The 26,885-nt window shown below is 40.4% G+C and overlaps 1 protein-coding gene across 10 annotated transcripts in view; it reads left to right on the forward strand.

Moving 5' to 3' along the window:
- Positions 1–26,885, forward strand: part of tent5c (terminal nucleotidyltransferase 5C) — a 128,337-nt gene that overhangs the window by 24,776 nt on the left and 76,676 nt on the right. For 9 of the 10 annotated variants that reach the window (XM_078559634.1, XM_078559632.1, XM_078559633.1 and 6 more), the window contains one exon: positions 2,904–7,516. The exons of the other annotated variant lie outside the window; for it this stretch is intronic. In XM_078559634.1, coding sequence (XP_078415760.1) covers positions 2,904–4,082 — 1,179 coding nt within the window. In that variant the 3' untranslated portion in view covers positions 4,083–7,516. Of the gene's footprint in view, positions 1–2,903; positions 7,517–26,885 lie in introns of those variants that run through there. 10 annotated transcript variants of the gene reach the window in all.

Raw genomic sequence — 26,885 nt, forward strand, 5'->3', positions numbered from 1 at the left:
TTTAGAAGGTATTCCATAACTTATTGTTGGGAAATTCAGGTGTATAGTATGATGAAGTTGCCATAGTTAATAAGGTGGATAACAGGAAGCAGAGTTTTAGATTGGAGAAGGGTTGGTGTTTTCCAGAGTCCCAGAATTGGTTTACTTTTTGTTCTAGGAGTGTGTGTAGATGACGTGAGCACAAGGAGCAGCATCTCAATTTGCTGACTACACAATAGTAGGGGGTTTGGCAAACGGTGAAAAAGGCTGTAAAAGACTTCAAAAGGACAAAGGCAGGGTAGTAGATGCATTTAATGTGGTGAAGCTTGAGGTAACTTAGAGGAAAATGAAGAACAGAGCTGTACAGTTAATGGAAATATGCTGAATAGTGTAGATGAGCAGTGACCCAAATATGTAACACCCTGAAATTGGGACTGTGGATAGATGTTATGACCGATGCAGTTGGTAAAGCTGAGTTATTTAAAAGTCCCAGAGGGAAACTTTAAACAACTGTCATAACCTATAATTATAAGTGCTATGTTTGAGATGCAACTCTAAATTTGGGAATCAGATCACCAGTTCTTGAGAAGTTTTATATTAAACTAGATGAAACATTTTATTAAGTTAAAACACATTAAACACAGGTACATGGCTATGAAGTACTACTATCATAACTTTTAACAAATTCCCAAACTAATCTCTATTATGGCAACAGCAACCCATAGACTTAAGCAGACACCAGGCAAAGCATTTTCACCTTTTATGAATTAAAAATAAGGCTCTTTTCATTTTGGTTCCTGTGGAGACAGCTGGAGGCTTACCAGCTGCTTCTGATCTCACATTGCCTCTGCTCTACACACACGCAACTGCTGAAGTTATACCTAGCACCGCTCATTGAATGTAAATTCTCAAAGTATCACCAGCCTCTGAACTAAACCTCTCTAACAATAAAACCCCTTTAATCATAGTACCAATTTTATTAAAAATATAAACATATTGCTTAGTATCTGCTACTTAGGTGTCAGTTTTCACCTCACTTCTTGAATGCTCTATTCAAAAAAAAAATGCAAATGCACTCTACCTCTCTGTTTACATCCCAAAACTAGAACACATCAAAGCATCCAGACTAGCTGGCTTTAATCCAATTAAGACACACCCACAGACTAAACCTCTATTTTAAAAGAAAAATATTTCCAATAATATATACATTAATAGCTTCATGAGAATAGATGAAGTTTTTTTTTTAAAAAACAGCATTTTAGGTTTTATGAATAGAGACATAAGTATAATAAAATTATAGCTTTGGTTAGACTATAGTTGGAATACACCTTCCAATTTTAAGAATGCCATTCTGAAAATAACACAATATAGATTTATAGTGTTGGATGATGCTAGGGGTGGAAATAGTTGTGATGAAGGACTTGTCATACTTGAACTGTTTCACTGAAGCAGAGAAACCAAATGGAAGGCTTGGACAATGTAGGGTTTTGGCATGATGTTGGGAAGTCACTGAGGGGTCATCAATTTAAAATTCCTCATGCAGTGGGGTTAGAGTTGGCTTGGAACATTGAATGTTTTGCCAGAAGTGGCTGATTCAAGGATCACTATATCTTTTAAGAGAAAACTGGATAAATATCTGAAGCAGAGAAAAGTACAAGGCTGCAGGAAGAGAGCTAACAGTGCAATTAAGCTGGGAAAGTGCCAACAAAATCTGAAGTCTCAATTATCACTTAAGTTTTGTCTGTTCAATTTCTTTTTTAAAAAAAAAAATCCCAAATTCTAAAAGTTTCGGTTAATCAGAAAATCACTAGGATCCTGCAGAAAAATGGATGCAGAATATGCTTTGTAACTTTGCTAGTAGTATCAAAGGGTCATTTGATTCAGTGGCGATTAATTAGAGTAATTCGAAACTAATCCAACTGCACTGCTCTGCACAGCTCAGTATATAAATTTATAAAGTCCAGGAAATGGGTTTCTACAATGATTTAATCTCAGGAGTTCCAAGTTGCTTTCAGTTAAAGTGCCCTTGCTTCTGTCAGTAATCTCTGATCATTATCTTATTGCTGCCGATGTGGGTGCTTGCTTTGCTTAAATTAGCTGCCTCACTTCCTACATTACAATATTGACTACTCTTCAAAAAGTAATTGTTTGTCTGGAGGGTACTATGGTATGTCTGAAAGTTGTGAAAATTGCTATCTGCGTGCTAGTCTCTTATTAAAATTCAATCCTTATGTTTTCTTAAACCCAAAAATTACTGGGTATCTTGTCTTGCTGAAGAACTTTTTTTGAGGAACTCATTGAGGCTGTTCAGTGTATGTTCAACAAAATAATGCCTCCACATATGCCATCATTTATTTTGAAGTCTGGAAGAACAGTTGCAGTGATCAATTAAGTTTTTTTGACCTGTGGCTGTAAAAGAACTGTTGTCAAGGTACCCTGACATATAAACTTGAGTGACCTTATTGGTTATTTGATGTGTTCATACTGTGCTGTGTAATAAATTAACTTTACTTTGTAAACATGAGGATCAGCTGAGTTGGCACCTGCTAAACTTCCTTGCTCCAGTAGCTGCTACTCGATTGATCTTGGTACAACAGCCTTGCTGAAAACCTGAGATGGTTTTGATAACCCATTGTGACTTTATTATACTGTTGGAATATGCCAAAAGTGAAGCTTTCATCTGTTACATAATGTAATGCAAAATGGTTTTGTTATTAATGGGTAGTAAATAAGAAGCGAGCTTTTGAGTGTGAAAACGTCCAACTCTTTAACCTGTGATTTCAGACTTAATGCAGAACAAATTGATTAGAAATCTTAGTGGCTCCTTTTCGATTTTCAGAGGTGAATATAAAATAATCTTTTTGGAAAGCGATTGTATGTGTGAAAGTAGGTGTGGTGTAATATATTTTTTGTTTTCTTTCCAGCTGATTGAAGCCCAAAGACGCAATATGGCAGAAAGTAAAGCTACTAGTGTGCTGAGCTGGGATCAAGTGAGCAGTTTGAATGATGTCCTTACTGAGGTCGTTCTTATTCACGGCCGTGGAAATTTTCCAACATTAGAGGTCAGACTGAAAGATGTGGTTAAGACTGTAAGGACCAGGCTCTTTGAAAGTGGAATTCTAGTACGGGATGTCCGTCTTAATGGGTCAGCAGCCAGCCATGTCCTAGTAAAGAACAATGGCTTAAACTACAAAGATTTGGACTTGATTTTTGGGGTTGATCTACCAGGGGAAACTGAATTCCAGTTGGTAAAAGATGTGGTGCTGGGTTGTCTGTTGGAGTTTCTTCCAGAAGGAGTCAACAAGGAAAAAATCACACCCCTTACACTCAAGGAGGTCTACGTGCAAAAAATGGTGAAAGTTTGCACAGATACAGACCGTTGGAGCTTGATCTCCCTCTCCAACAATAATGGAAAGAACGTGGAGCTGAAGTTCGTGGACTCCCTACGCCGGCAGTTTGAGTTCAGTGTTGATTCCTTCCAGATAATCTTGGATTCTGTCTTATTTTATTATGATTACTCTGAGAACCCAATGAGTGAGCACTTCCACCCAACAGTGATTGGGGAAAGTGTATATGGGGACTTCGAGGAAGCATTAGGTCACCTCAGGAATACACTAATTGCAACCAAGACGCCAGAGGAAATCAGAGGAGGAGGACTACTGAAATATTGCAATCTTCTGGTGAGAGAATTCAAGCCAGCCAGTGAAGAAGTAATCAAATCCTTAGAGCGGTACATGTGTTCCCGTTTCTTTATTGATTTCCCAGACATCACTGAACAACAAAGAAAGCTGGAAGTCTACCTCCAGAACCACTTCATCGGGGAGGAGAAAAGCAAATATGATTATCTGATGATTTTGAGAAATGTTGTGAACGAAAGCACTGTTTGTCTGATGGGACATGAAAGGCGCCAGACTCTCAACCTAATTAGCCTCTTGGCCCTCAGGGTGCTGGCAGAGCAAAACATCATCCCCAATGTCACCAATGTCACTTGCTATTACCAGCCTGCTCCATATGTCAGTGATGCAAACTTTAGCAACTACTATGTAGCGCACACTGCCACCTCATACCAACAATCGTATCCTACTTGGCTCCCCTGCAACTAATAAGTAATGCTATGTTCACAGTTGACTTGTGTGCAGACTGATGCAGCTCAGCTCACCCTAATGGCTTCTTTCATTCACATTAGCTGAGAAGGGAGTAAACCCTATGGCTGTTGTACATGTTGCATGTATTAAACTGCAATGAGAATTCAAGGATAATATGCACACATTAATTTTTGCTATAGGAAAATATCCAAAAAAAAGTCACTATGATGGGTGGAACATAAATTTAGGAAGGGAAACTCAGCACTAGCAAGAGTCCTGATAGTACACTGTGTCATAATGTTCTGGAAATGTAACTGTCACTTTCTATAAAGGGATATCTATCCTCCTTGCACTGTGTACAAGGAACTAACTTAATTTGTTAATTTTAGAGCAAAATGCAAATAAGAGTTTACAAAATAATTTGGCATAAAGAAATAAACAGATCTAATGGTGATAGTTACAAACTAAATGTAGGGGATGCACAGTGATTACTCTAACTTGTTTTGAACATGAGACCACAAACTTAATTTATAGCTCACATTTCAGTCAAAATGGTAAGTAGTTCCTGTTGTGATTTATTGGGGAGAGGGTGGCTGGCGGTGGTGGTGGGCGGGAAGAAAGAGACTTGGTGCTTATGTATAAAGCTGCAAAGGTCCAGCGCACAACTGCAAATAAAATTGTATAGATAGGCAGGCCATATTATGGTTGGCTCATGATTTGTATGTAACTATGATGGGCCATCAGTATACTAAGAAATGAGATTGAGTAATCTGGAAATTTCTACCTCCTGAATGACAATTAATTGACGTTGGAAGGTAAATAAAACTTGAAGAAACTTCTTTGTTGTAAAAACATTTTAGAAAAAATTTCAGAACTGTTACGTTCCCTTTATTCTGCATAAAATCTAACCCTGCTCAGAAAATTGAGCTGAGAGAGATCTTAAAGATTAGTTACACTCTCCCAAGTTAGCTCATGAATGAATTCAGCATAGCCTCCTCTAGAGTGAGCTGCAATGTGAATTATTTTGGTGCAGAAAGTTATACTAATACTTTTGTTGCTTCTGTGCCATAATGGTGGAGTATATTTTGTGGCTGCTTGCATCAGCCTTTTAACCTAACCACATTCCCAGACAATGGAAATTTCAGTATGCTGAAATCATTGTATTCTTAAAACCCAGCTTTACTGGGCTAGAGAAAGGTATGAGTCTAAATGTTAATTCTTAATCTGTGTCCTTTACCACACCAGTGCATATACTGAGTAAGAATAGATTGAAATGTAGCTTGTTCTTTCTGGATTCTAAGTCAGCCAGTGTGTGGCAAGCTGGCTATCAAAAGCGTGGTTCTTGGTGTAAAAGAAATGTGGATTTTGCCGAGTTCCAGGTGCAGAAAAATTCTCTTGTAAGTGTTTTTACAGTAATGCTGAATTATTGCCTAATACTAGCAAATTGTTGTGCCAAATGTGCTTTGTGATAAATTTGGATGAGTTCAGATATTTAAAACACATTCAAGAAGGTAGGGTGTAACTTGATGAAATTTTATTCACATTTTGCTCTGGACCAGATTTGCACTCCTCTTGTTCAGTTTGAGTGCAATTTGTGAATTGTTAGCACTCAGCCAATGGAACAGAATGAAGTGTTTCCTGAAACCCCTCAATGGGCTTGGAAGCTTTAACCTGATATTTGTAAGCTGACTCATTAATATCCATCTTAGTTTAAATGCTACATGAGAAGAAAGGCAAGCATAAGCTGAATATGCTCTCTAGAATTACAGTAATGAAATGCACCAAATAACTAAATTATCTCCACTGATCGCATTAGAATGAATCTTAACACCAGATAAGAGAATTATGCAGTAATCCCACTCATTAAATAATGGGAAAAAACACAGTGTACTATTGGTGAGGCTGTTTCCTTTGAGACTTCATTCCACTAAGCGTTAATGAATGCAGTCAGTGCGGGATGAGTGCTGGCCCAGCACACATTACAGTTCAGTGTGAACATAGTATTGCTGTCCTTTAAAGTGCAGGGGACAATTGAAAATTGTAACCACAATAAATTGTATACTGAATTTCAAAACACCAGCTCTGGAATATATGGAACTGAAAATAGCAGACTATAACTTTGCGAGTGTAAAGGGTTTGCATATATTTTTGATGACATTTATTATCTCTACTGATTGATTGAACACCTTGTGTATGGTTTCATTAAAGAATACTGGGGAGAGCTTGTGAAGAATAGAACTTGGGTATATTTTTTAATGAAAAACATGGGCAGTTCAGATAAGAGCCCCATCTTAAATAGTAAGATTACTTATTGTATTGAACATCTTTTTGTAACATCAGCCACCTGATAACTTGGATGAGTTTAACAGTGAATCCTGATCAGAATTATGCTTGAAAGGAAACCCACTGCCCAGTATGTCTAAACTGTCCTATGCAAGGAAAATGGAGCAATCTGCGTTTTAAGAGATGTACATTAGACCCTTTCTATTGCACTGGGAACTCTCCTATAGTGTTGATTTTCTGTTGCAGTGTGACTCATCTACAGGCAGTGGCAACGTTATGATATCTTGCACAATTCAGTGAGCTTGTTTATAGTCTGGTAATATTGAATTGTTCAGCTGTGGAATAGACCACCACAGCTATATTTGGTTCTCTCCTCAAATAGGCACCCAAATATGCATTTAATGGGAGAGTCACTAGGTAGGTGACCTTAAATGCGAATGTTGAATTTTGCAACAAGTTGGGGGTGGGTGGATTGGGGGGTGGGGGGTGGGGGCGGTGTGGTGCAGTGGGAAGAGAGGGAAGTTGGTGCCAACTAAGATGCTAATTCAGCACAGGCAGGCAGCCAGCCAATCAAATCTGGGACATTCCTGATCTGTATGACTTGTTGCTTTATCACATGGTGAAATTACCCACTGAACCAATAGGGAAGTCTAGAGGGTATTTTTGTTCCCCTTTTTTTTTCCAGGGAACTACAAGCGTGCTTAGTCTTGAGGGTGCTTGCTACTGCATATTAATATTGCAAAACGTAGCTAAATCAGATACTCAAATAATGCTTAGTTCAGGATTGTGTAAATACTGAGTGAGTGTATGATGCATTGGAATTCTCTTGCCAGTGTATGTTTTTGTACCCTGAATCCAGTTATTTTCCTGTTAACCAGGGGCAGGAGGAAAAAGGAGGAAAACAACTGACCGTTTTTTTTTTTCTTTTTCTGTTTGTGGGGTGGAATAATTAAAGTATAAAGATGATTGGGACTTAGACTTCTACTCCTGTGAGAATTAAACTGTATTTTTTATTTTCAGATTAACTCAGCTGTTGCTGGCAGTTTGTATATGAAAAGTATTTTTGTTTCCAGATTGTGCTGCTGTACATGCTTTGTACAAACCAGAGAACCTGTAGACCTTTGGTCCCTATTTAACAATAAAGACTACCCAATAAAAGGTCAACTCAACTGAATGTATTTTTTTTTAAAACAAATTTGCTGATTGTCCTTTTTTCTATTTCTGTCCTACAAAAATCGAGCAACTTCTAGTGTCTGTAGCAGATCAAACAAACTCTGCAGGATGTGTAGAAAGGATCATTTGAATTGCTGCACCACTCTGCTTAATTATTCAGGGTGTCATGGTCGTATAGAATTGTATCTTCAGTAGTAAATTTACTCCAGTCCTACAGCTTCATACAAGTGTGTGAAGGATATTGTGAATTGATTATTTGCCTTCATCTAGGCCCAAAGCTCTGGAAACCCCCCTCCATACTTTTCTGTCTTTCCCTTAAGATATGCCTTAGACATTATTACAGTTTTTTTTGATGGCTCTACTGTTGTCTTCTTTTGGCTAGGTGTCATGCCTTGATGCTTTACTATATGAAAGGCAGAGTATAAATGCAGATGATCATCTAATACACGAATGGATAGGAAATTTGAAGCCAATTGTCCAGGGTTTTAAAAAAAAAAATTTACAGCTTGATGCTTTTTATTTTATTGCAGTATAATGCTTATTTGCACACTGACCTATACACAATGCTGTATAGCAAAATAGAAGTAAAGCTAAGATTACTGAACCTAGAAAGATTATTGGACCAATCCCTAGTAGTATGTTACTGACTTCAGGTTGGCCTTTGGAGAAATGCATTGACCTGTCATGATTGACCTAGATCTTTCCCTTTTTTTTTAAAAAAAATGTTGGTTCAAGAGGGTGAAATTTTTAATATCCATTTCTGAAGAGATTTCCCCTTTCAATGTTTACATAAAAGGCCTGGAGTCACAACTATAACATGTGGTGTGGGTCATAGTAGGTTAAAACTGATGCTTTCAATAACCCTCTGTCTTTGGTTTGAATATAGTTTGCACCTGTGGCAGCAAAGGTCCTATGTAGAGCTTGCTTGTGTGCAAGCACAAAGCAAATTCCACTTGCAATTTCAGTCTGAGGGTTACAAAAATAATTGGAAAATTCATATTGGTATAATGCAAAAGAATTGGGCATCCTGGTATATAAACAACAGAGCCAGATGAATGCTTAACCCTTTGTCTTGACTCTTCCCTAAGGAATCAGCTAGGTTTACTGCCCAGCTTAGGTCTAAGCACATGATGCCCAGGTCTAGCTCACCAATGTGTCTAGTACAGTGTGTCTTTGAATTCACCTCAAACCCTCAATCCGGCTACCTCCAAGCTGAGTCTATTAACTCTTCTTGCTAGATCATCATAGACAGCAGGTTATCACTGTTTCCACTAAATTTGCAGCCTGTGTCCTAACCAAGTTGGGTTTACCCACCATACCTTTGCTCGCTGACTAACATTTGTCTCCTGGTCTAGCAGCGCCTTGATTTTTAAAATGACCATCCTTGTTTTCAAATCCCTCCATAGCATCATGTTCCCTATCTCTGACATTTCCTCCAACCTTACCAACTTCAGATTTCTGGATTTGCATCTGAATTTAACTGTCACAAGTGGTGGCCATAACTCAGCTGTTCGATCCGAAACTCTGCAATTCCCCCCCAAAGCCACTATCTCCAGCTCTCCTTTTTTAAGGTGCTCCTTTGAAACCTAATGTTTTGCACCACCTGTCTAATATCTTGTGTAGATCTGTTCAAATTTGCACTTTTAAGGCAGTAAAATGCCTGAACGTGCTTCACAGAAGTACTATGAAAGACAATTGACACCAAGCCAAATGAGATATTAAAGCAGATGCCCAAAGGGTGGGTTGAAAGGTAATTCTTAAGGGCCATCTTAAAGGAGGAAGGAAAGACCAAGGTTTGGCATGGAATTTTAGAACTAGGACTTTAGAAGCTGAAGGTGCTGTTGCCAGTGGTGGAATGATTAAAATCTGGGATGCTTAAGAGGCCAGAATTAGTGCAGATTGAGGGTTATAGGGCTGGAGATCAGAGACCAGGAGGGGAAAGGCCATGGAGGGATTTGAAGACAAAAATTAGGATTTCAAAATAGAGCTGTTTACTGAGTAGGAGTCAATCTAGGTCAGTGATCACTGGGGTGATGGGTGCAAGAGAGTTGCTGTGAGGCAACTGAGTTTAGGCTGACCAAGTTTACAGAGGGTAGAATCTGCAAAGCCAGGAGAAGTACATTGAATAGTCAAGTTCAGAGATGACAAAGGCATGGATGGTAATTTCAGCAGTAGAAGAGCTGTGGTGAAGGTGAAAATAGCTTGCCTTCGTGATGGCCAGGATGCATTGGCAGAATCTCGCCTTGACCTCTACAGTAAGGTTTGGAATTGTCCGCTTCAGTGTCAGCTGTCAGGCAGAAGGATGGAGTCCGTGAGGGAACGGTGTTTGTGACTGGGCCTGAAGACTGTCGTCGGAATTTTGTCATGTCAACTGTGTTCTGCTGCTGGGACCCCAAAAGTGAGACTTTTAAGAATGATGGTCTGCCCCATCAGAGGACTGGCAGCTCAGCAATGCCACTCCTAGTTTTGGCCAGTGCTAAGGCTGCAGCTGCTAAGAGAGTGCCTTCACAGTGGTAAGTGGAATTGAGTGCACCAGGACCAGGCAGGCAGGCCCAACAACTTGGATTGGGGGGTGGGGGCAGATGCAAAGCACAAGCTGCACTGTTGACACATGGCAGACCATTGCCACTGAAGGATTCCTCCATGGGCCATAGAGTTCCCAAAAAGGAGGCCCCCTCTGAGGCAGCCAGGTTTCACTGGAGGGTCTCCCCAATGTGGGTGAAATGTCCACTGAGGTGGGAAGTGGCTCAGTTGGGCTCTGGATGGGTGGCCAATTTGCCAGCTTTTCCACTGCTGAAAAAATGGCACGGTGGCAGGAAGATGTTGGATATGCCCTGACTTCTACCTGTGCTTTTATGCCAGCCTTACCTTCTAGCCTGTCGCTAAAGAACCGATTAAAATTATGACTTATAACTTTGGCCTTCCCAATATTTAGTTAAAGGAACTTTCTGCTTGCCAGTTATAAATGTTATACAACAGCCTGACAATCTGGAGCCATTTGAGGGTTTGAGATGTGGCAGTAGGTTGAACTGGTTAGGAGTAACCATCAGCGTACATGCAGAAACAGACACTGCTCTTGGATGCTGTTGCCGAGGTAAATGAGAGAGAGAATGAGACAAAGGATAGATTTTTGAGGAATGCCAGAGAAGTGTGGGGAACAGAAGGCAAAGGTGCTGATTTTTTTTTGTTTCTGTGACTAGGTAAGAATGGAGCTAGGCTATTGCAGTCCCACCCAGCCAGATACAATGGGGAGACTTTAGAGGAGGTCAGCTGTATCAAATGCTGCCCATTGGTCAAAAAGGACATAGAGGAATGGTTTCACATTGTCATGGTGACATAGGATGTTTGTGATTTTTGAAAACCTTTTGGTAGTGTTATGGCATGGATGGATGTTGAATCTGAATGCTCTTGTGATGTACTTTGGGGTGGTTTACTATGTGAAAGGTGCTATATAATTGCAGGTTTTTGTTCTATAGTCATTCTTCTATTTTAATAGAAATAAGTAGTTCAGTATTCTAGCAATTATAGACAGTTAATTAACAAAATGGGTAGTAGAGTTTGTAGCGGTGGGACTCTGGTGCCCAGCATTCAAAAGTTGGCAATGGAAGCCTTGAATGAATAGTCAGGGCACCTATTCTAATACTCTCATTAAGTGCTGTGCAAGGTCTCAGCAATAGCATAGCAAGCAGCAGCCAAACTTCCTCTTGTTGCAGCACATTCCTGAAGCCTGGTGCACTAACTCTCCATCCGTCCCCAGTCTGGTTGGGCTCTCTAATGGCGACAGAGGCAAGGGAGAATTTCTGGGGCATGTAGAAGTTCTGCTCTGCCAGAGATGTACGCCAGCTGAAAATCCAAGCCCAGATATCTAACGCTCACTGACAAGCATACCATCAAATTTAAAACTGGTAAGACAAAAGTGAGGTCAAAAAGCCACTCCATCATGGTTTTCACAATAATGGAGAGTTGTGAAATTCAATCTACAGCACCAGTTTTTATTTTACAACAAAACATTTTAATTAAAATATAGGTCAACTTGAGTGAACCTGATTCCAACCGCTATATGTCATAAACACCTTTTTTAAAAAAAGTGGGCCTTCTGACTCATGAGTAATACCTCTGGAGATCTAATGCCATTATACAGGGCCAGCAGACAAACCTTCCACCTAACGGAACAAAATAAAATCAAGTTTCTTTTTCTCAAATTTATCACTGTGGGAGCCTAATTAGTTGAACTGTTTCTTGAAAATTGAAATTGAAACTGATGGCTTTTCTTGCAGAAGTTTAAAGTTAACTGGTTCCTTTTCAGGATTTTTTTGTTTTAAAACAGGTGTACCCTTTTATAGTATTGCTCTTCTCTCCAACAGGATTTCCGTCTCTCTCTTTCACCTTGTTCACCTTCATTGCTTTCCATTTCTCTCCTGGTGTTTGACAAGGTGTTTACTTTCACAGCCATATTTCCTTCCTCAGTGACTGTCTCCGTCTATCTGTACCTTTTTATTATCACATTCCTTAGATAATATCACCAGCTTCAACACCTCTATGTTCTTCTGTCTATGACATCTTTTGGTTATCTCCACCTGTCACTGGCCCTCTATCAAGCGCTACCTGTCCCACCCACCCACCCCTTAAACCAGCTTATATTTCACCTCGTTTCTATTTTTCCTTAGTTCTGTTGAAAAGTCATATGGACTCGAAATGTTAACTGTGTTCCTCTCCGCAGATGCTGTCAGACCTGCTGAGTTTTTCCAGGTATTTTTGTTTTTGGCTTGTACCCTTTTATATCCTGAAATAGGTGCTGAGAATTCCAGGATTTTGAATATTTTTGGCAATGTAATTTTTGGAGCTTGAGGCAAGTTGTGAAGTAAGTCTCCCATTTTGAATCATTGGTGCTGCCACACTTGGAATACTGGTCACCAGCGTGTAAAGAGAATATTGGAGCTACTGAAAGAATGAAGGAATTATGTAAATTGGACATTCCTCATTGAGACATAGAATCCTAAAATAAGCAATCAACATTCTAAAGAGGCTAGATAATGTAAACCATGACCAGCTGTTCCATCTGGTTTAGGATAGTGGCAACCAGAGTGTTTTTAAGTGTGAAATGTTCTTCAGTGTCCTTGATGACTTTTACCTGGATTTAATTTCCCTTTTTTTATATGTGGTACAAGAAGTGTCTGCTCACCTCCTGCCATCAACATTTAACATGAGGGCATAATGATTCTATGATTCTAACATCATAGATGGTAATGACAGAAATTGTCTTTGTAGCCATCATAAAACAGATGCATTGAATTGTTGCCAATATATATTCAGTTTTATTTGCCATAATTTTTTTGTTAATGAGTTCTTGAAGCTTTCTTAACAGCTGAAATGGGTTTACAATGCTGACTTTTCTGACAGCTATAACTATCTTTTCCCTATTCCTGTGTCCCAACATCCCCACTCCACCAATCCTGGCTGGATGCAGCCCAAGAGGCTGCAGAAAAAGATAACATCTGTTTAACCGGACAGACCAGGGGCAGTGTCCTCAGGCAAACTGTCTCCTGAATTCTACCTATCTGTCCTTGAAAGGTAACACTAACTATTTACCATCCCTTTCCTTTCAAATAAACAAAGTTAATCCTTGTCAAAATCACTTTTTTTTAATTAAAAAAAAATCTGTTGCATTCACCTAATACTCTGAATATCCACGCTGCTCTAAATCTGGCTTCTTGTGCATTTCCAGTTGTAATTTCTCCACCATTGGTGTCTGTGTCTTCAATTGCCTGGGCCTCAAGTTCTAGAGTCCATCCCTATACCACGCCGCCTCTCTACTTCGCTTTCTTCCTTTAATACCCTCCTTAAAACCACTTCTAAGTCTGCTGATAATCCATTATAGAAAGAAGTAGTGCCAGAAGACTGGCGGATGGTTAATGTTATACCAATACAAAAACAGAATTACCTGGAAAAACTCAGCAGGTCTGGCAGCATCGGCGGAGAAGAAAAGAGTTGACGTTTCAAGTCCTCATGACCCTTCAACAGAACTGAGTAAAATTAGGAGAGGGTGAAATATAAGCTGGTTTAAAGGGGGTGGGGGGGTGGGGGGAGAAGTTAGGGCGGGAGGGGTGGAGGTGGTTGTAGGGACAAGCAAGCAGTGATAGGAACAGATAATCAAAAGATGTCACAGACAAAGGAACAAAGAGGTGTTGAAGGTGGTGATATTATCTAAACGAATGTACTAATTAAGAATAGATGGCAGGACACTCAAGGTACAGCTTTAGTGGGGGTGGGGTGGAAAGACTAACAAGGCGTTAAAGGTATAGATTTAAAAATAATGGAAATAGGTGGGAAAAGAAAAATCTATATAAATTATTGGAAAAAACAAAAGGGAGGGGGAAGAAACGGAAAGGGGGTGAGGATGGAGGAGGGAGTTCAAGATCTAAAGTTGTTGAATTCAATATTCAGTCCGGAAGGCTGTAAAGTGCCTAGTCGGAAGATGAGGTGCTGTTCCTCCAGTTTGCGTTGGGCTTCACTGGAACAATGCAGCAAGCCAAGGACAGACATGTGGGCAAGAGAGCAGGGTGGAGTGTTTAAAATGGCAAGCGACAGGGAGGTTTGAGTCTTTCTTGCGGACAGACCGCAGGTGTTCTGCAAAGCGGTCGCCCAGTTTACGTTTGGTCTCTCCAATGTAGAGGAGACCGCATTGGGAGCAACGAATGCAGTAGACTAAGTTAGGGGAAATGCAAGTGAAATGCTGCTTCACTTGAAAGGAGTGTTTGGACCCTTCGATGGTGAGGAGAGAGGAAGTGAAGGGGCAGGTGTTGCATCTTTTGCGTGGGCATGGGGAGGTGCCATAGGTGGGGGTTGAGGAGTAGGGGGTGATGGAGGAGTGGACCAGGGTGTCCCGGAGGGAACAATCCCTACAGAATGCCGCCGGCGGGGGGGTGAAGGGAAGATGTGTTTGGTGGTGGCATCATGCTGGAGTTGGCGGAAATGGCGGAGGATGATCCTTTGAATGCGGAGGCTGGTGGGGTGATAAGTGAGGACAAGGGGTCCCTATCGTGTTTCTGGGAGGGAGGAGAAGGCGTGAGGGCGGATGCGCGGGAGATGGGCCAGACACGGTTGAGGGCCCTGTCAACGACCGTGGGTGGAAAACCTCAGTTAAGGAAGGAGGAGGACATGTCAGAGGAACTGTTTTTGAAGGTAGCATCATCAGAACAGATGCAACGGAGGTGAAGGAGCTGAGAGAATGGGATGGAGTCCTTACAGGAAGCAGGGTGTGAGGAGCTGTAGTCGAGGTAGCTGTGGGAGTCGGTAGGCTTGTAATGGATATTGGTGGACAGTCTATCACCAGAAATTGAGACAGAGAGGTCAAGGAAGGGAAGGGAAGTGTCAGAGATGGACCATGTGAAAGTGATGGAGGGGTGGAGATTGGAAGCAAAATTAATAAATTTTTCCAGGTCCAGACGAGAGCATGAAGCAGCACCGAAGTAATCATCGATGTACCGGAGAAAGAGTTGTGGGAGGGGGCCGGAGTAAGACTGGAACAAGGAATGTTCCACATACCCCATAAAGAGGCAGGCATAGCTGGGGCCCATGCGGGTACCCATAGCCACACCTTTTATTTGGAGGAAGTGAGAGGAGTTAAAGGAGAAATTGTTCAGTGTGAGAACAAGTTCAGCCAGACGGAGGAGAGTAGTGGTGGATAGGGATTGTTCGGGCCTCTGTTCAAGGAAGAAGCTAAGGGCCCTCAGACCATCCTGGTGGGGGATGGAGGTGTAGAGGGATTGGATGTCCATGGTGAAGAGGAAGCAGTTGGGGCCAGGGAACTGGAAATTGTTGATGTGACGTAAGGTGTCAGAGGAATCACGGATGTAGGTGGGAAGGGACTGGACAAGGGGAGAGAGAAGGGAGTCAAGATAATGAGAAATGCGTTCCATGGGGCAGGAACAGGCTGACATGATCGGTCTGCCAGGACAGTTCTGTTTGTGGGTTTTGGGTAGGAGGTAGAAGCGGGCCGTCCGAGGTTGGGCGACTATCAGGTTGGAAGCTGTGGGAGGAAGATCTCCAGAGGAGATGAGGTCAGTGACAGTCCTGGAAACAATGGCTTGATGTTCAGTGGTGGGGTCATGGTCCAGGGAGAGGTAGGAGGAAGTGTCTGCGAGTTGACGCTCAGCATCCGCGTGGTAGAGGTCAGTGCGTTATACCAATATTTAACAAGGGCGATAGAGCATATCCAGGGAATTATTGAGCAGTCGACTTAATGCCAGTGGTAGGAAAAATAATGGCCATCCCTAATGGAGAGAATAGAGGAACATCAAGAAACCAAAAATATAATAATGAATAGTAGGCATGGATTTAAAAAGGGAAAGTATGTCTTGACCAACCTCGGTGAATTTTTAGAAGAGGTAATCAAAGCAATAGATGTAATTTAACTAGAATTTCAAAAGGCCTTCGATAAGGTGCAACATAATAAGGTTAGAGAATGTGGAGTTGGAGGACAAGTAGCAGACTGAATAGCTAGCTAGCAGCAAGACAGACAGCGCCGTGCAGGTGGTCAAGTGTAGTGGTTTACAGAGGCAGGAAGTGGTGTCCTGCAAGGCTCAGTACCACTATTGTTTACAATTTATATTAATTTAGACCTTGAAGTCAAGAAAACAATTTCTATATTTGCTAATGACATCAAGTTGAGGAGTGATGGCCAATTCTGAGGACTGCAACAAATTACAAGCATATATTACCAAACTTTGTGGAATGGGCATATAGTTGGTAAATAAATTTCAACATGGATAAATGAGGTATTACATTTTAGCAAGAAAAATGAAGAGGTTGTAAATTTCTCAAAGTAAGAACCTGAATGAGGTAGAAGTGCAAGGGGATCTGCGAGTATAAGTACACAAATCGCTAAAAGTAGCAACACAGATTTAACAAGGAAAACCCAGCACTGGGGGTTCTTTCTAAGGTGACAGAATTGAAAAGTATTTATGCTAAATTTCTATTGAACCTTGGCTACACCATACTTATGAGTGCTACTTATAATTCTGGTTGAAACATTATATAAAAGAAAGGCATAGGAGAGGATGCCAAAAATGATGAACCAGAAATGTGGGGGCATTTCCATTTGGAAAGGGTTACCAGACTGTCTCTTTTCTCAAAAAGGGAAGGCTGAGGTATGACCTAATCGAGGTCTTTAAATTTATAAAAGGTTTTAATAGAGTAGACATAGGAAATGTTTCTACTTGTGAGGGAGAGCAAAACCAGAGACCACCAAAATAAGATAGTCAGCAAGAAATCAAATGGGCAATTCAGGAGAAACTTCGTTACCCACCAGAGTGGTGAGAATGTACAACTTGCTACCACAGGGAATTGTGAAGCTAATAGCACAGACACACTTAAGGAGAAGATAGATAAGCACATGAGGGAGAAGGAAATGTGCTGGTACAGTTTGTTACCAACATCTAGTTCATGTTAATATTTTAGAGGTAATGTTTTGTTCTGGGAATATTATTGATATGAAGATAAGGTAATTAAAATACTGGGCTTTAGAGATTGCCAGAACACCTAAAAGAAAATAGCAGCTTAGAAGGTTACCCATGTTTGTTTAATAGAGTCCGAGTAGAAGAGATGGAGCTGTACAACAGCAAGTGGGCTTACTTAGCTGGAGAACTGGGGACGTGATGTCTACACTACTTGCATAGAAGAGTAATCCAGAGAGATGTTTTGTTATGGGAGTTAGAGCTAATTTTTTTTTTAAAGCATTCAGTGAACCCTGAAAGGCTATGTCATCATGGAGATGGTTGGAGCTTAAGAAGGTTCTGGTTTCAATTTATCTGGTGGCTAGGAAGGGAGTGTTCTGCAAAAGCAGAAGAGACACTATACCAGAAAAGTGCTGCTGTTAGCAGGCTTCAAGCCGTTACAGCTCCCATGGCTTTTCTGAGCCCTTTGGTGTAGCTGAGAGTTGCAGTTTGGACCTCATGTCTTTGCAGCTCAGAAGCCTTGGGTACTGTTCAGTGCAGCTGGGGCTCAGAAGTCCTGGGGAACTGAGAAGGCTGTGGAAGGTCACTGATTCCATGCCAGGCAGTTAGGGTTCAGAAGCCCTGGGAGCCATTTATAGCTCAGTGCAGTCGGGAGGCTGGAGTTTGGATAATCCCAGGGGCAGTACCAGTTTAGTGAAGCTATCAGTTTGCAAAAGAGTTGGAATTGTGCTGGTAATTAGAGGCAGGAGTGCAGCTTTGTGAATCCTGTGGAACACTGTCTCAGGAGGTGAGATTGAACCATCAGGAGGTGAGTAGTTTTGAAGCAGTCTGAGTCGGAGCGGCTTTTGAAGGAATTCAGAGGCTAGGTCTCTAAAGTGAAGAATTAAAATTACTTGAGGGATGTAGAGTTTTAATGAGATCTTGTGACTCAGTTGTCACTGAAGTCTAGGTGGGTTGCTGAGAAATCTGCCATTTATGTGCAGTGTTCTGTGTTCAACCAAAGTTTGCTTGTATGCCTGTCAGGTCATTTACGTTATGTTAATTCTGAATGTTAGATTGTAAGATAGATATTGTTTTACTTTTCTGACTTTGTATAGTGAAATTTATTTTTTGTTTTTAAACGGTGGAATCTTGTGGTTTTATTTTCCTAGTGGGTAACTGGGATTTCAAAATTTGTCTATGTTAAACAAAAAGTTACTGGTCCCTAACCAGATTGTAACAAGTTAAATGAGGAAAGATGGGAGGAGGCTTAAGTAGAGGAACTCTGGGATATTGTTGATGGGCTGAATGGCCTGTTTCTGTGCCATATATCCTATGTAATCCTATGCAATCTTTCTGCGAACAGCTTGTATTTTTTTTAGGAACGAATTTATAAAAAAGACCCAACCTATTAATATGAATTTCAATCTCTCAGTTCACTAATAAAATAACTATTTTGGTTTATTGGTCAACTTGAAATGTTAATCATAACCGTAACATTTTTATTGTTAATATCCATTCAAAAAATTCCTTATTTGTGGGTTCATTACACAAGATGGCAACAAGAGTGCATGGATACTTCCTCATCATTATTTGGTAATTTTAGCAGAAAAAAAAATCCTTGTGTTGTGCCCTAGCCAAAGTTATGGATTTTGAATCTGAGATGACACACCTTGTTGTCTGGCTCCCAGAAATCCAAAACACCAGATTTAAGAAAATGGTGAAACTTGAGTTAAGTTTGGTTATCAACAATTTTTATTTGAAATATTAAAAATTAATTTTCAGTACAATAAAATTACTGCCTTTTAAAGTGAAAACTGAAACACTAATCTTGCCTTATTTAGCAATCTAGAGCCTGGAATGCACCACAGTGACGAATGGAATTTCCTCCAGTCGTGAAATGTTTAATCTGTCTGTGTATTGACTGAATCTCTTAACTGTGCCGTTCTTTTTTTTGAAATTGAGTTCCAGTTCAGCTGCAGCAAACACTCAATGATTGTTTTATTTAGCAGAGGTTTGCAGTTAGTTTCACATCAGATTTGTATTATGAAATTACAGAAATATTAGTTCAACTATAGTTCAGGATACAGTCTGAGGAGAGTTTTGTGGAATACATGTAGTAGTGAATATAGGTAATTTAAAACCTAGGATTTTAAAATAAGTAGCTGAAGAGATTGTGGATGCTTTTGATCTTTCAGAATTGCCCAGATTCTAGAATCATCCCATTCAAGAGAGGACGGAGTGAGAAAACAGGAATGATGAGGCAGTTAGCCTGACGTCAGTGGTAGGGAAAATGCTTTGGTAGGAAGATGAGAAAAGCAGATTTTTTTTTTAAATGGTGAAAGAGCAGTAAATGTTATTCAGAGGGATTTGAGTGTCCTTTTACATGAATCACAAAGTTAGCATGCAGGTACAGCAAGCAATTAGGATGGCAAATGGAATGTTAGCCTTATAACGAGGGACTTGGTCTACATATTACAGATGAGAAATAGGCATTCAACCCAAGTGGTCCCTGCTGGCATTTATGCTCCACTAGAGCCTCTTCCCATCTTTCTTCATCTAAATCTATCAATGTAACCCTCTTTTGCTTCTCTCTCATATGCTTGCCTAGCCTCCCCTATACTACTTTTTTTCAACTACTCCCTGTGATAGTGAGTTCCAAGTTCTCACCACTCTTTGGGTAAAGAAGTTTCTTTTGAATTCCTTGGTGACTATCTTATATTGATGACCTCTCGTTATGCTCTTCCCCACAATAGGAAACATTGTCTCTCTGTCTGCTGTCTCAGGATCCACTGTATCCAAACCTTCCATAATTTTTAAAGACCTCTAGGCCACGTCTTGGCATTCTTTTTACAAGAGAAAAGAGACGCAACCTGTCCACCCTTTCTCAATTTGTTCTCTTGCATTTCTGGTATTGTTCTTGTCAAAGTACAAATTAAAGGAAGTCTAGTTGCAATCATACAGGGCTTTGGTGAGACCACACTTGGAGAACCGTGTATATTTTGGTATCCTTGCCTAAGGAAGTATCTACTTACCTTAGAAGGGGTGCAACAAAGGTTGACTAGATTGACCCCTGGATGAGAGGACTCTCCTATGAGGAGAGAATGAGTAGAATGGGCCTATATTCTTGAGCTTAGAAGACAAAGAGGTATAAAATTCTTACTGGGTTTGGTGGTGAGAGACTGTTTCCCCTGGCTGGGGAGTCTAGAACTAGGGATCATGGTCTCAGGATAAGGGATTGGCCATTTAGTACTGAGTTTTTTTTCACCAAGGTTTTGAACCTTTGGGATTCTTGAATCCAGGGGTGTCTGGATGCTCAGTCATTGAGTATATTCAAGACTGAGATCAGTAGATTTTTGGGTACTAAGAAAATCACAGGATATGGTGGGAAAGAGCATTTAATGTAAAATTTCAGTCATGATCTTATTGAATGGTGCAGCAGACTCCATGGGTCATATGGTCTATTCCTGCTCTTGTTTCTTAGGTAATCAATTGTGATAATAAAATCTAGTAACACTGAGCTGGAATTTACAGCTGCTGTCAGCAAGTTTGCAGGTGGAGGTGGCCATAAACTGCCATGGGTGCCATGCCCAGCATCTACCTGTGCCTGCTGCAATTTTACCAGTGGCGGGGGGGGTGTTGGGAGGCCCAATTATGGCCACTTAAGGGTCTGATGCCACTGCCGCTGGGATTTAACCTGCGGCAGCAGTGGTCCATGCCAAGCATCCATGCTGCATTGGCTGGTGCTGGACAAGTTGGGTGGGGTGGGGTCCTTTTAACAGGTCTCCTGGGCTCATCAGAGGACACCCCACAGGTCTTGCCCCAGCCCATTTCCCCTGCCCCCAGACCATCACCCTCTCATCAGAGATCTCCAGCCTGGCCCAGCTGAAACTCCTCCACCTCACTTTTAACTCTAGCCCCATGTCTCCTTGGCATTGGGGACTGGCTGCAATTCCAGCAGTGGCCACATCTCCTAATGGTGTTGCTGGACCAGAGAGGCTGCCAGTCATTTGATTGGTGGGCAACTCTGAGGCAGATCTTCCTGCCCAGATGGAAGTGGAAGTCTGGCCTTAAGCCAAATAACAGCTTGATGGCTGTTAAATGCCTGTGGGTGCCCTGACAGAGCAAGCATGCTCTCCATCCATTTCTCTTGAGGGGGCAGGGTCCCCAGCACCCGTTAGATCCAGCCCACTCAGTCACCACCAGGAGACTGGTTGAAGTAATTAAATTCTCTATAAAATGATTTCTGCGTATATAATTGGAGGGCATCTGTTTTCTATGAAATGCACCACAATCACTGTGCACAATCACTGTGCACTAATAGGAAAAATTTACAAGCTTTTTTTTAAACTGAGAAATGAACAAGATCCAAGGTTTGTAGCGCAGGATAGAACTAATGTTGATAAGAATCGAACAAATGAATCTTGCATTTGTATTGCTTTCAGGATGTCTCGAAGCGCTTTACTGCCAATAAGATACTTTTTGAAGTTGCTGTTATAATGTAGGTAATGGCAGCCAATTTGCACTCCGCAAACTCCCACAAACAACAATGTCATAAATCATTAGGCAACTAGTTTAGTGATGTTGGTTGAGGGATAAATGTTGGCCAAGACACTGGAGAGAACTCCTCTTCAAATACTGCCTAGAGATCCTTTGCATCCACCTGAGAGGGCAGATGGATCCTTGGTTTAACAACTCATTTGAATGCCAGGTGCAGCACTCCCTCAGTACTGCACTAGAGTGTTAACCTATTAAACCCACAAATTCTGACTCTCAGTCAAGTATACCAAGAAGGCAAAGAGATTAGATAAATAATCATTAGGTGATGCCAAGTTTAGACTTTAAAGTACGCAAATTGCAGAAGGAATATATGTTTAGAATATATTCAATTTATTATATAACCTGTAAATGAAGTATTCAGAGTTAACTAATACATATCATGGAGTCTTCACTTAAAATATCTATTTATCTCATCCAACTGATTCTTCACAGGTAATGATTAACACCCCTTTTCTTTGTCATATTTGGATTAAAATTCCAGGTGGCTGCTCCACCCAAGATTTATAAGGTTCTTAAAGTGAAAGAAAAAGGTGACTTGAGGTATAGTTCCATTCAGGCAACTAGAATAATGTTAGATTTACCTTCCCCCTTCCCTCTCCTGATAGTGAAATGATTGAATCAGAATAGCACTCCATCTAGTGGCTTGGCTCAGGATGGTGTTTTATGTTATTTTATTCCTAAACAAAATAATCAGACATTATTAGTTGACCCTTATGGCTGACATTTTCCAAAAGGTCAACTTTTTTTTAATTTTAAGAATGTATTTAATCTCTGAGAAACACATCCAAAATAAATGCACTGATACATCTTTATAATTCACCGTATTAGTCAAAACTATAGAAATTTCATGAAAATGTTATCTTAAACTGCATTTGCTGACATTGTTAGAAGCTACCCAATCTGGTGATATGTGATAACATTTCTGTACATAATTTGAGTTTCAGTTCATAAAATACATTTCTGAATAATCTAAGGCTCTGAGTTACTGTAAATATCCTTTAGAATACTAACTTTTATTATTTTTTTCTATTTAATCCCTGCCTGACATGCTACACCTGGAAGTTTTCTCTTAAGTGATACAAGTCCAAAGCACCACACCTGTGGGTGAAAAGAAATCATGGTTGGTAACATATTGATTAAGTGGCTGTTTGAGCTAATCAAGCACTTTTAACCAATAAATAGGAAAAAAATTGAAAGTAGTTTTTAAAAGAAGCACCTGTGAGAAACCAAGGATTTTTTTCCCAATTATTGCAACCTTATATTAAATTTTAAAAATAACCCTTGTTTAGACTTGGCTCAAGTTATGGTTCGCCTGCTTCTGCTAGAGGGTTTTGGTTTCAAGCCCTCCTTCAGGATTTGAGCATATAATCTAGGCTGACACTTCAGTACAGTAGTGAGGAAGTGCTATATTTGTCAAGAGTTGCCGCCTTCTGAGTGAGACGCTAATTCTGTGATTCTGCTCGATTGAGGTAAAAGATGGTATAACACTTTTTGAAGAAAAGCAAGGAATATTTTATTCACTGACCAACACCAAAAACTGATTAACTGGCCATATATTCATCATATTGCTGTTTGTAAGACTCTCTGTTCTCAATTTGGTTGCTGCATTTATAACAGAAAACATATTTCCAAAATTATTAATTGGTTGTAAAGCATTTGTGGATATCCCAAGGATGGGAGTGACAAAATAATAACCCAAGCTCATTTTTTCCCCTCAAGTGCCACCCCACCGCCACCCCACCACCACCCCCACTCCACCTCCTCATTTCTGCTAAAATGGACTGAATAGCTAGGAAAATTGTGACAACACTGGAGAGGAGGCACAGAGCATAAAGGCCAGTTCAGAGGAAAATGTGCAAAAGTAGATAAGATCAGATGAAAAACAAGACCAGAAGAACAGTAAGTATCAGGACCTGCTCAGAAAGAGAGAACCTGAACCAACACTGAAATTTGACTGGAGGAAATGCTACCACCATTTTATAATTGTACATACATCAGGGGTTAAATGAATCATCTAGTCAGATCATGATACCAGACAACATGATCATGACAACAGAAGTTACAAAATATGTAACTATCTCAATGCTGTATCACTCCTTAGAATAGGTGAGTTTTGTCACATGGAAAGATTAAGGGCCCCAGCATTACCCCAGAATCATTTTGGATACAACTTATATTCATGAATTAGAAGAAACTTCTCATTATTCATGCAGTTAACCAAATGAAAAGACTGAAAGTCTTGGGTCTCCTCCTGTAACATAAAATGTTAATGTTTCTATGTTAGTTGAAAGTAACTGTGGCTGTACTCTCTGTAACCTAGTCCATCCTAAATTCAGAAGTTTGAGAATGTTAAACTGCAGCTCATGGTTGAAACATGAACCAGTTCACAGTCAGCTTGGGGGAATGTAAAGTAGATATTCATGTAAAGTAAATATTCATATTTGTGCTGATCCCATTGTGCAACATCAAGTTTCCATTACTTCCCCCACAATACTTAGTTTCCTCAGTGGATTCAGGTTAGCCAACCATTGAGCCTGCCAGATGTTAAGAAGCCAGAAACATAGAAGGTACAAAATATACTTTTTAAAGTATTAAAGAGGGCGGATTAGGTTATTATGTCTGTGTACACTGACTTTCAAAACGTGTTCTATAATAACATAATAGACTTGTTAGGAAAATTGAAGCCTACGGGATTAAAGAGATAGAAAACTGTCTAAGGGACAAAGCAAAGATTAGGGGTGAATGGTTGTTTTTCAGATTAGAGGGAAATGTGCAATGGTGTCCCCAGGGGTCAGCATTGGGATCACTGCTCTTTTTGATATATATTAATGACCCATTTCCACCATTGAAGAGCCTGGTATGTCTCTTCTTTTCTTGGTGTACTGACTGCAAAAGAAGCTTTAGGTCCCTGAGCGACCAGGGAAGTAGGAAATCCCAGCATGGGAATCTCTGCCCCAGCTCAATCCACATGCATCAGTGCACTTCTTTGGGGTGGGTAAATGTTTTGCCCACAGTCAAGGCCTTTGGAAACTCCAACTTTAGTTGGGACTTGTATATCTTGGCTTGGGCTAGTTTGCAGCATTTTCACCAGAGTTACCAGAAGTGCTTTTAAGGCACTGTTACATCCAACAGAATTGGCACAGTGGCAGCAGAATGTTGCTAATAACTTAAAATATCTCAATTTTATGGAATAATGTCATTGGCTGAGTATAGCCAAAAAGTTCCATAAATGTGGCTCCCAGGATTGAGCTTCACAAAGGCGGAATAAATAGTGGCATATGGTTGCTAAGCAGTCATGTGTGGATCCTTTGATCAAGCCTACACACTGGGTAAATGTTGTATTCAATAGGTGCTCTGCTTTCTGCTGGTGTAATGAGAACTTGCATGAGGTTCTCCTAATCTCCTGCTGTAACTTCAGCAGAAACCCAAGTGAAACACCTTGAAGGCCACTTGTAGTTTTTTCTGCCATTTCTCCAGGCATGGAGAACCCTCCACCAAATAAAACAGAAGCTAGGAGAACCTGTACAGAGATTCCAGGTACATGTTTGATATTTATCCTTTGCTATACATGGATTTACAGTTCTAAAGCTAAGTATTTAGTGTACAAATGTGGAGAGTCACATATTTCCAGCAATGATTTGATGTTACTCAGCCAAAAAAATCACTGGTAACAAAAGCCATGAATTTCAGTGTAGGTTCTCCTGATCTACTGTAACTTTGGTGGAATATCAGCAGAGCCCCCAAAGAAACCACAAACAGCAGTGAGGATGGGGAGCTATTGTAGAGACAATTGGGGTCATGAGTGAATGTGCTTTGTGTAGGCAGTATAAATGCAGCAAAGTTTTGGACAAGGTATAACTTATGGGGGTCGAAGGATTGGCTGCCAATAGCAAGATCATTGGAGGGGCTAGGATTTCAGCAGTCAAGAGACTGAGTTAAGGGCATTGCAATTGTCTTTCTGTCAAATTACTTAGACTTAGTTCCTCCGGTCCCATGCAGGACTCCACCAAAGCCAGTACCATGCTGGTTTGATAAAGGAGGAGGGTTGGGCATGAGGCTAGCACCCTCACCCTGTTTTATTAAAAAAATCATTGCTACAGAAACAGCAAGAAATTGTCAACATTGGATTGGATCTACCCCACATTGTGTAGAACTCAACATATTGCAGACATGAATCTAGAAGTAACATCTTTATTGTAAAGTTCCAGCAGAAATATACTTTTATGGTTTGCCTGTTTTGCTTTATAACAGAAATATCGTTCCTTTATGTAAGAAATGCCTGGGCTTAACTTCCTTTAACCTATAAGATCCTGCAAAACCAGGAGCAAAACCTATGTTTTGCAGCATATATTATGCAATAACTTCCGTATAGTCACAACTGTGACGTCTACACAATTTATATTGCTTTATCCTTTGTGCTGCAAAAGTTATTTATTGAATCTATGCCAACTCTGATATCAATCCACATTGCACTTTTTACAATCTCCATAACTCTGCTTTGAGTTTTAATATTTTATAACTTTTATATTGCAGATTGTTAATCATTTCTAGTTCTTTAGCAGCAGTAAGTATGCCAACTGGATTTGTCACGCATACTTTGTCATGTTCAACCCTTTGTATTTATCTAAATGTCAAACGAGATTCTGAAGTCTAGTTATAGCTAGATAAACTCACTCTTCCAAATATTACAATGTTATATCTTGGGTACAATAACAATAACCTCAGCAGTGTCTGTAACAATATCTTCTGTTTCCATTTTTCTCCCTTTCCTTCCTGGAGGCACTGAAATATGCTGATGATATGTTATATGGCCAGTTATTGTATATGCCTTGATAGGAGTGTGTTATCAGGTTATTTAATCTTGAAGATGGTATCAGAATTGACCAATTAACAGGAAGAATTGTTTTTTTGGAAGTTTAGCTAAGGAGCAACCTTGGGAGTTTAAGCAACCTTGGGGGTATAAGCAACTAGAAGAGCTCTCATGACTTTCGTCTGAGTTTCCACTGCAGAATTGGGTGACTTTTGCCTGTGCTGCAATGGGAGGTGAAATATTGGCTATCAGATGCTGCATTACAACAATTATAACTCCAAGAGCTATCATTGGAGTTTGCTAGCACTTCCATGCTGGTTGGATGGGCTCTAAGCTCTGTGCCAAATTGGAGCTGGACTTCTCCATGTTTCTTGACAATGACAACAAGCTCTCTGGCAGACCAGGGCCACTCTGCTCTAGACTTCAGTTCAACCTTGGTCCAAACATGGACAAAAAGATCTGAATTCCAGAGATTAGGTGAAAGTGACTGCCCTTGACATTAAGGCTGCATATGACCAAGTGTGGCATCAAGGAACTCTAAGTTGAAGTCAATGGGAATTG

This window comes from Cetorhinus maximus, chromosome 16 (assembly GCF_964194155.1).
Source record: "Cetorhinus maximus chromosome 16, sCetMax3.hap1.1, whole genome shotgun sequence".
Taxonomy (NCBI): Eukaryota; Metazoa; Chordata; class Chondrichthyes; order Lamniformes; family Cetorhinidae; genus Cetorhinus; species Cetorhinus maximus.